General features: G+C 44.3%; 1 protein-coding gene across 3 annotated transcripts in view; it reads right to left on the minus strand.

Annotated features, from left to right (window-relative positions):
* ZFYVE16 (zinc finger FYVE-type containing 16) overlaps nucleotides 1-9,556 on the minus strand; it is a 44,256-nt gene extending 34,700 nt beyond the window's left edge. For all 3 annotated transcript variants that reach the window (XM_069962859.1, XM_069962858.1, XM_069962857.1), the window contains exons 1-3: nucleotides 9,471-9,556; nucleotides 5,074-5,177; nucleotides 646-2,636 (exon numbers count right to left, since the gene is read on the minus strand). In XM_069962859.1, the coding sequence (XP_069818960.1) occupies nucleotides 646-2,636; nucleotides 5,074-5,143 (2,061 nt within the window). In that variant the 5' untranslated portion in view covers nucleotides 5,144-5,177; nucleotides 9,471-9,556. The remainder of the gene's footprint in view (nucleotides 1-645; nucleotides 2,637-5,073; nucleotides 5,178-9,470) is intronic.
* Between the last annotated feature and the right edge of the window lie 944 nt (nucleotides 9,557-10,500).

Here is a 10,500-nt window from a genome sequence, read left to right on the forward strand (position 1 = left end):
CAACTCCCATCATGGCTCTGCTGGCAGGCCATGATGGGAGTTGTAGTTCTGCAGCCTGTGGCCATCCAGGTTGCAGAAGTACAACTCCCATCATGGCTCTGCTGGCAGGCCATGATTGGAGTTGTAGTTCTGCAGACTGTGGCCATCCAGGTTGCAGAAGTACAACTCCCATCATGGCTCTGCTGGCAGGCCATGATGGGAGTTGTAGTTCTGCAGACTGTGGCCATCCAGGTACACTAGGGGCTGTGTGGGTACCTGTGATTTATGTTGGCATACTAGACCATCTCATCAGGAAATCCTGAAGGTTTTTCCTGATGGTTTCCTGATGGTAAAAACGGATTACTGTCAGGAAATCCTGATACTATCCTGATGACATTTGAGGTCTCCTGATCAGGATTTCCTGACAGTAAAAACTGACACAGACATGTGAATGGGGCCTGACAGATTTTTTTCAGCCAAAGTCAGGAACAGACTATGAACAAAGAACAGGTCGTAAGGATAAGGCTGAGATTTCTCCTCTTTTCAAATCCAATCCTGGCTTTGGCTGGCAAAATCTGTAAAATAATCTGTCAGACATCTTTTGGTGTAATAGGGCCTTAAATCTCTTGTTAAAGGTAGAGAAACCATTTAATATAGCTAACTTACCTTTCCACAAGCTCTACAATGGTGTCTCCGCTTAGTGAATGTGAATCTAGTGCTGCAGTTCATGCAGTTTGGAGCTTCAGAATCTGGAATCCATGTCGGCTGCCTCTGACCAAGTTCAGGATTTTCATATGCACTAGTCTCAGGTCTCTGCATCGCTTCCTTCACACTGAGCTCAGGACTCTCATCAATGTCTTCATTCACTGATCCACGTACAACACCCGGTGAATGCAAGCCGTCCGATGCAGATTCTTCAGGCGTTTGGTCAGAAAGCGTTCTTTCTAGATTCCGATTATTTAGCTTGTCGGGTTGGCTGAGATTCAGAGACTTTGGTGGCTGATTAAACAACTGTTTTGGCCTGGCACCTCCAACATGAGAAACCATAGCAGCACCCGAGAGATTCCCTTGGCTTTGAGGAGGAGGAGAAGCAGGTTTATTTTGTGAGACATCCACTGTGTTGCTCTCAGCTTTGCCTTGATCTTTTTCCTGAGACTGTAACTCATCACCATCAGCCCTGGCCACGCTTGATTCAGCCCATGTTACATCACAGGCTGCAAGGTTTTCCAACGCGGTTTCTTTATTTGGAGGAACACCTTCCTCCCTAAGAAAAGCGTCCAGCTCCTCATCAGTGATGTATGTGTCACCTAATAGCACGTCATTACGGTCACTTATAAAATCAGACAATACAGCATTTTCAAAGTCCGGGCTATAAATATTGTCTGGACAGGCGGCGCTCTGTGTGATGTTCAGGCTTTTTTCTACTGTAGGCAATTCAGTAACAGGTTGTGGTGGAAAATCTTCACCACCTGGCTTGTTTTCAATGGCTATGGACTTCTCTGTGAGTACAGGTAACACAGGTAAAGATGCATTTTGACAACTTGGTACCTCAATATCATTTTGTGACACATCAGCTGGTACGTCTCCTGAGGCCTGGATATAATGCTCCACCAAATTATCTTTTACAGGCAAATCACTATCTTGTGTAGTACAATCTACCACAGCACACGGCAGAGATTCGGCCTGAGGAGTCAGCTCATGGTGTGCCGATGGTGTAGATGTCTCAGACACGTCATTATTGCACTCGGGGGTAATCACACTAGTGATTTCATGCTTCTCCACAGGCAGACATTCACTTTGGCATGCACCTAAATTACTATAAATTTCACTATTTAATCCCAAATCTGAATTTTCTGTTGATAACACTAGAACATCTAGATTTGCTGTTGGTAACAATGCACTGCCCAGTCCAGCCTCCTGTACTTTTGACTCCAAGCCATTTTGATCCTCAGTCAATGGCTCATAACACATATCATCACTTACGTAGCCATCAGTGCTAGAGGAACTTGAAGTACTAGAGGAGTCAATACTAGATGCAATGTCAGAAGCATCTCTAGCATCATCAAAGTTACCATCTGAGGTGGCATTAATATTTGCACTGCTAGCCTTAGGGCTTAGATCAAGTAGGTTTGATGGACTTTCAGGTAACCAGTCTGATTCCCTTGTCGAGACATCTACATTGTGTGGTTCTTCACTTCCTAATGAAGCTGTAACATCCAAAGCTGGAACTGTAAAGAAAGCTGGGTCAGAAAGCAATTCCAGGTCAGACACAACACTTGCACTTGGCTGTAGAGTATCAGGAATTAGTGACTCATTGCTACTTGCTGTATGAAGCAAGCTGCCAGTGTCACTGATAAGGTCACATATAGGAACACTACTCCTCCCAGTGCTCGATTCATCTTCATTAGATTTTCCTTCCTCTACACAAGATAAGAGATCTGGCCCAGTGACATTTCTTTCACCCTGAGAGACAGGAGTAACATTTCTCAACTCTTCCTCATTCACACGGACAGGAGATGGAGGTTCTTCATGACTATTGCCATAGGACTGCTTCCTGGGAGATGACAAATCCGGCTGCAAGTAGAAGTCCCCAGAAGAAAGTGCACTTTGGTTTGGGTTGAGAGGCGCATCACGTGGTGGATAAGTTTCCAACTCGTCTGTATTAAAAAAAAAAAAACAGTAAGTAAATTCTTCAGAGCGCTATGTATATATATATATATATATATATATATATATATATATATATACACATATACATATATATACATACATGCTTCTCTTCTATTTGGGTGTAAACACGTCTGTGCTCCTTTTACATGTGAAGAGACTAAAATGCAAGGCCTTTGATATTTTGACATAGATGCATTGATCTGCCATTTTAGAATAAAATATTTAGCATTCTAGAATATAATACAAGTCAAGGGAAATTTTTAGTGAATTCTCTTGATATAAGCATCTATTTCTAATGTCAGAGACAGATTATACAGAGATGAGTGGAATTCTTCCCTTTTCTGCAGAAGAGGACTGACACAGGTTTCCCTTTGTGTCAACCACTGAATAGCTGAGTTGTAGTGATATCTGTGCTTTGGTGAAGAGGTCCTGCAGTGTGTAATATACAGTACTGTATAATCTGTCCTGTATAGTAATGGACAGAAGCTCCCTATTGTATCATCAAAAGGAGGTTCTGCAGCAGCTGAAGTAGTATTAAGAACAATATCAACCATGCTGTAGCCTGTCCATTTACATATTAATTTCCCAGGGGGCAATGCACCTAGGTTTTCACTGTGTTGTGTGTTTTTACTAGCAGTCTACAGTGGTTTGTTTAGCTGGTCTCCCTGCGATTAGTGACCATTTTGCCGTGATGGTCTACTAGGCATTGCTTCCGCCCACCCAAACTCCTACTGCACACCGATGAGGGGCAATGCCCCGAAAAAGCTGTATAGGGACGGATAGCTGGTTTTGTAATTCCCTTGTTATATGCTTAGACTTCGGTTTTGGTGGCCTCCTCACAGGACCCACCCCCATAACTAGGTCCTTGTCTCCCTGGGGGGATATCTGGCTAGTCCCATATTTCTAAACTCTTAAATGAGGCTCCACAGACTCTTTTTGCATATTTATATACTAAAGCTGTGCTCTAGTTCCTTTGCATGGTGAGCCTCTAAAGAAGCTGCAAAGCTGAACACGTGCTGTGGCCTTTCTCAGAGTCAGTGGGGTCCCAAAGGTCAGAACCCAACAGATGATAAAATATATAGAGGTATAAATCTGAATAGTGTTTCTAGAAGAGAAAAAAGTGATTGTATTCACCTCATCTCTGCAGACGCTGCAGCATACACAGCACAACACTGCAGAGAGGCTCGCCCGAGTACTATATATTCTAATATATTGGGGGAGATTTATCAAAGGGTGTGAAATTTAGACTGGTGCACACTGTCCACAGCAACCAATCACAGCTCAGCCTTCAGCTCTGGTAAAATGAAAGAGGAGCTGTAACTGGTTGCTGTGGGCAGTTTGCACCAGTCTAAATTTTACACCCTTTGATAAATCTCCCCCCCCCATAGTGTATATTCAGACAGCCCTGCAGTTTCTGAAACAAACGTTGGTGGTAGCAGAGAGGCCGTGTTGTCCGTTATTTCTACCACTCAATGTATAATAGTATATAAATAGAAGAGTATACATTTATTATTTAATGAAGTTACACTAAAAATAATATAACTTTAATAAAACAATGTATAAAAATTATTTTTACAAATCACCTCTGGAAAGAAGACATTTTACTCATTTAATTATATAGTTTAGGGTGCCCTAAACTTGATACACTCTTCAGTAAACAGTAAGGTGGGCATAAACTTAATAGTAATGGAAGTAATTTACTCTGACTGTATAATAGCACCCATTGCCTGATAATCGCCCTCATTTTGAAAGTTAAGTTCATGAGCATCTGACTATTAACTGAACCGGAAAAAGAACAAATACAGTGATACTTTACGAAAAAGTATAAGTGTGGGACAAAAAGGTAAAAAAAATGCAGTTCTTTTTTTTTTTTCCTGAAGGGGTTACATGAAACTTCAGCTCAGCTTTTGTTCAAGTGATTATGGGTTTTAGTATTAGTATGACCTCTGTGGTGCCACAAGAAAACAATAATATCTGCAGCCACCAAAACCTTGAGCTGTCACACGGCCTAAGAGCCACTCTGGGCAAACATGGCCTAAACACAGAAGATCAAGGATAAGAGAGTGAGCCCCGTGCACACAGAGCAAGAGCGACGGAATTCCACGGCGGAATTGTCTGCCGCGGGATGCTGCCAGCCTCTGTGTCATAATGACACTCTATGGGAGGCTCCTCTCCGCGCTAAAGAATGAACATGTTCGTTCTTCAGCGCCGAGAGATGCAGCCCGCGAGCCTCCAATAGAGTGTCATTATGACACGGAGGCTTGCGGCATTCCACGGCAGACAATTCCGCTGTGGAATTCCGCCACTCTTGCTCTGTGTGCACAGGGCCTGAGGATACGGGAAGAGGCACAGCCCCACAATGCATACACCTGTCCTTATCAAATATATGTTGTTAAATAATCTAACCATAATGCCTTCACTCACCTGTACTCTGCTCAAAATCATCTAGAAGTTTATCCAGATCAACTACTGCTGCCTGAAAGTAGGTGTCCATCTTACTAAAGATCCAAAACCATTTATTTTGGCACCTGAAACAAAAGGTGATTAAAAAATTAAAACACTAATATAAAGAATATTCCCAATAAGGCTTAAAGAAGAATATTAGAATTTTTGTGCAGCCATACGTTTCCAAATCAAGAAAGTGTATAGATCATTTTTAATAATAAAAAAAAAAAGACATTACATGCTCTCTCTCTCTCGGCTGTGGTTACAAGTAAATATGGCGTCGCCCCCTTCACAAGACCTGATCCTATGGCCGCTTCATCCAATAGATCAGCTATGTGGTCACATGACCAGCTCACTTTTAGTGTACCTCTATGAGATTTTCAACATGAGTCCCTATAACTCTCTGCAGTGTTTTAAAGGAGAGTGAGTTAAAGGAGGACTCCGGGGAAAAAATTCCCGAACAGGCTGGGGTGGTGGTAACATAATATAACAAAAGTTATACTTACCCGTCCCCGTGCCCCCACAGTGCCACCGCTCACTCTCAGCCTCCGGTCTCAAGTTTCTCCCGGCTTCCTGGGGCGTGCTACAAACCACCCAATAAGCATGAGGATCTAACTACTAACTGCACAAGAACAGTGCAGAGGATGAAGGCAAGAGACATAGCTCCATCTTCAGCGCTCAGTGGACAAAAGGAATGTATCAGCAGGTTAGATTAATGTACAGGAGAATGCACATCAGTTCTGGCCTATCTGGATTCAAACAAAGGAGGAAAATAGATTTTTAATCTCCAAGCCACAGCCTCATTTAAAGTGGACCTGTCATCAGAAAACAAGGGTGCATATAAGTATATGGGTAGATAGGGCTTCTCATCTTGATTCTGAGCATATCTTATTTTATCTCTATTATTCTTTCCAGTACCGAGATATATAAAACTTTTTGTCATTATGCAAATTAGGCCTAAAAGCCCAGGGGGTGCTTTCCAACATGACAGAAGCCGAGGTAAGTCCAGCCCATGTCCTATTCACTGCCTCTGCACGCACGTGCATCTGCCTACCTCATTTGACTAGATAAAGAGGACATGGACTGGACTTAGCTGGGCTTTTACTATGTTAGGGAACACCACCTGAACTCTCAAGATGCATTTTCATGGTAATCAAAAAGGTTTATAACTCTGCAATAAAAAGGACTATAGGGATAAACAAGGTATGCAGAGAATCCTAATCAGTAGCCCTATCTAGCGATGGGCCTATTTACCTGCTTATTTTTCTGCCCTGTTTCCTGCCAACAGCTCTACATTAAGTGCTGCCCTAGACATATGCATGCTTACAGCCAGTGCAACTATCCTTATGCATGGCATGTTTTATAGTAGTGAAGCCAGTTCTATCCAACAGAACCTATAAAAATGCAAAGCACCTGCCTAGTATCTTCTTATCTATTGTGTGTCAGTTCCAAGGGAAAGTTACAGATGACAACAATGACACACAGATAGTAAGCAAATAAAAATCTATTCTAATTGATTGTCCATATTCTGTTGTTTGGAGGGGTTGTTCAGACATGAGAGCCCTAAGGATGAGCTGATGGAAGCTGCCAGCTCCTATATATTTACACTGCAGAGGAGTACAGTATCAGAAATGGTCTGAATGGCTATATACTGTACATTCTCCATGTCACACAGTGGGAGCTGAGTTGGCGTTTCATCGCGTTACTGAAGGACGGCTGGACGCAAGGAAGTGATGCAGTAACACAATAAAATACTGATATTAAATGATCCATTCACAATTTTCATTGTGTTACCGCATATGTGAACACGGCCTAAGCTCTATAACCTTGAGAGCAAATTAAGAGGGGCCCCTACTGAACCTACATAGCCAGGGGTGACAAACTTGTGGCCCTTCAGCAAAACTACAATTCCCATCATGCCTGGACAGCCAAAGCTTTATCTGTCTTGCAGTTTTGCAACAGCTGAAGGGCCACGAGTGTGACACCTGTGCCCTATAGGCTTACATTATACACAGCTCAGCAGACCAATAACCTGTCAATATATAATTAAAAGTCAGCCGAACCTGCCAGCTTCTTCAGGACTGTCCGGTCATCTAATGTGTGTGGAGACCTCCGGACCACCCTAACAGATGATGATGGGGAGGATAGAAGGTCTGGCTATATTGGATATCCATTGTTTAAAGGGGTTGTCCAGTGAAAATCTTTTTCTTTCAAATCTACTGGTGTCAGAAAGTTATATAGATTTGTAATTTAATTCTATTAAAAAATATCATGTCTTCCAGTACTTATTAGGCCCCGTTCACACGGAGCAAGAACGGCGGAATTGTCCGCCGCAGAATGCCGCCAGCCTCCGTGTCATAATGACACCCTATGGTAGGCGCGCACGCGCGGCGCATCTCTCAGGGTCTCTCCGTGCTGAAGAATGAACATGTTGAGATGTAGAGATGCAGTGCGCGTACCTCCCATAGAGGATCAATATGACATGGACTGTGGCAGCATTCCGCGGCGGGCAATTCCGCCGTTCTTGCACTGTGTGAACTGGGCCTTAGCTGCTGTATGTCTTGCAGGAAATGTTGTCCTATTTTCAGTCTGACACAGTGCTCTCTGCTGACATCTCTGGCCGAGACAGGAACTGTCCAGAGCAGGAGAGGTTTTCTATGGGGATTCATAGAAAACTGAGACAGTTCCTGTCGCCAGAGATGTCAGCAGAGAGCACTGTGTCAGACTGAAAATAAAACATTTTTCTGCAGGATGTATAGTAGCTAATAAGTATGGAAAGGCGGGAGATTTTTTAATAGAAACAAATTACAAACCTATATAACTTTCTGATATCAGTTAATTTGAAAGAAAAAGATTTTCGCTGGACAACCCCTTTAATCCTTTTGCCAGAGCTGTCTAGCTTACCCCCCTCTTCCCTGAGAAAACATAGTGGAGCCAACCATTCATGTGTATGAGGAGTGACAGTGAATGTATGCCCACCTTTATTGGTGAAATAGGACATAAACCCAGAATTGTGCCATGTACCTCTGAGGCCGATCCCTGCCGCCTTCCCACATGTATATTAAAGGAGAAGTCTGGCAAAAATTTTTATTGAAGTATTGTATTGACCCCCCCCTAAAAGTTATACAAATCACCAATATGCACTTATTATGGGAAAGTGCTTTTTTCCCTGCACTTACTACTGCATCAACGCTTCACTTCCTGGATAACATAGTGATGTCACGACCCGACTCCCAGAGCTGTGCGGTCTGTGGCTGCTGGAGAGGATGATGGCGGGGGGGACACTGAGGGAAACAGGGCACTGGAGGGACACTGAGCATCCCTCTGCCATCATCCTCTCCAGCAGCCACAGCCCACACAGCTCTGGGAGTCGGGTCGTGACATCACCATGTTATCCAGGAAGTGACATCACCATGTTATCCAGGAAGTGACATCACCATGTTTATCCAGGAAGTGACATCACCATGTTATCCAGGAAGTGAAGCCTTGATGCAGTAATAAGTGCAGGAAAAAAAGCACTTTATAAGCATTTCCCGTAATAAGTGTATATTGGGGATTTGTATAACTTTTGGGGGGGCAATACAATACTTAAACATTTTCTCCAGACTTCTCCTTTAAATATTCCTTAGTATTCTGTGTTGTACTGACATCCCAAGCCAGTGCAGCACAGCCAATGGGGGCAGTCCTCGGCCCCTAGAACTTTTGGGGGGCAATACAATACTTTAATAAAAATTTTCACCGGACTTCTCCTTTAACTGCACAAGGAAACATTGGCGTTACAGTGCACCATGTGACCTCGTTGTGTATTACTCACATTCTGGGGCTGAATACGTGTGCAAGATAGGCGCCATAATCCTACCCCATGACTGCACTCATGCTGCATTGTTCTGCATGTGATTTGTCGCATATTACATTGTAAAACGTGTGCACTATACTGGAACATACAATAGGTTGTACAGTGTACAGTGATTTGCTGCAGGATTTGACTTTCACATTAAAATAACCTGGGAAAAACTGGAACAAATCTGCAGAGTGTGAACACACCCATACACTGATGAAACGCCAGGATACCGCTGACTTTATACTGTGTGAATAAGTGCACATTTACCTCACAGAACACTGCCCTATCAGGTGCTGCGGTTACCCTGGCGACTGTGCTACCTGAGGAGATTGTGGGGTCTCTGAGCCTGGCACACACCACCTCAACCCTAGGGGGCAGTAACTACTCTCTTATCCCCATATGTCTCCGTGCACACACTGCATAGCGCAGCAGCTCACACACACACAGGTACACGCGTCCAGCGGGGGGGATGCACTTTTATTGGCTTTATACAGATGGCGCCGTGTAGCAGACATGAAGGACAAGCTCCGCTCACCTCCTGGGTCACCCCGGCCTCATCCTGCCCCTCTATCTGCGCTTCTGCCTCTCCGGAGCCTTTCACCTCTGACGTCACGACTGCCCGCCCCTCAGTCATGTGAGAGGACGACGTCGTAGTCACGTGCTCGCTGAGAAACGTTATGGGTCATGTGATCAAGAGGGGGCGTGGTGAAGGGTAGAATGTGCTGCTGGAGTCACTAGAGAAACTCGATAAGCAAAATCCGCATTAGATTTGACACCCATTGATATTAGTGGGTAGCAAAACGTCATGGGTCGGTGCAGAGCGCCCGCTCACACAGTGTTAGGAGGTAAGTGATGACGCAATAGCCTCACCACTTACCTCCCCTAGCCCTGCTGTGACCAGCTGTGCATGATGGCCTGCTGCCTACTGCTCTAGAGCCTGGGCTCCAATCTGGAGTAGTTATGCCCAGTGCTCAGTATCCACAAGATGGGGCATAACTATGGGGGTCCCACCGCTGTGGCCTTCCACAATTGCGTGAATGGGGAACACAAAATTCCGCAGGAGGTCCATGCTGCATTCATCTTTTTGGTGGCTCCATAGAAAATGCATGGAGTGACGAGGCATGCATGACTCCTGTGTGTCCATCCTGCGGGAACCCACAGTGGTTGGACCCATTAGGAATGCTCCATCCTGCAGAGTTATAGGGCCATTCCCACTTGGAGTAGTTAGACCCTATTAGGGGCATAACTACTCCAAGTGGGAATGGCCCTTTAACTCCCAGACAGTTAGCAGCCATTTATATAGATTGCTGCTTACTATAGAGGATTAGAACAGACGGGGAGATTCATGGGGGCTAGAGATGAGCGAACCCGAACGTTCGGCATTTGATTAGCGGGAGCTGCTGAACTTGGATAAAGCTCTAAGGTTGTCTGGAAAACATGGATACAGCCAATGACTATATCCATGTTTTCCACATAGCCTTAGGGCTTTATCCAACTTCAGCAGCCACCGCTAATCAAATGCCAACCGATTGGGTTCGGATGGACTCAAACCCGGTTTGCTCATC

Source organism: Dendropsophus ebraccatus, chromosome 3 (genome assembly GCF_027789765.1).
Source record: "Dendropsophus ebraccatus isolate aDenEbr1 chromosome 3, aDenEbr1.pat, whole genome shotgun sequence".
NCBI classification, from domain to species: Eukaryota; Metazoa; Chordata; class Amphibia; order Anura; family Hylidae; genus Dendropsophus; species Dendropsophus ebraccatus.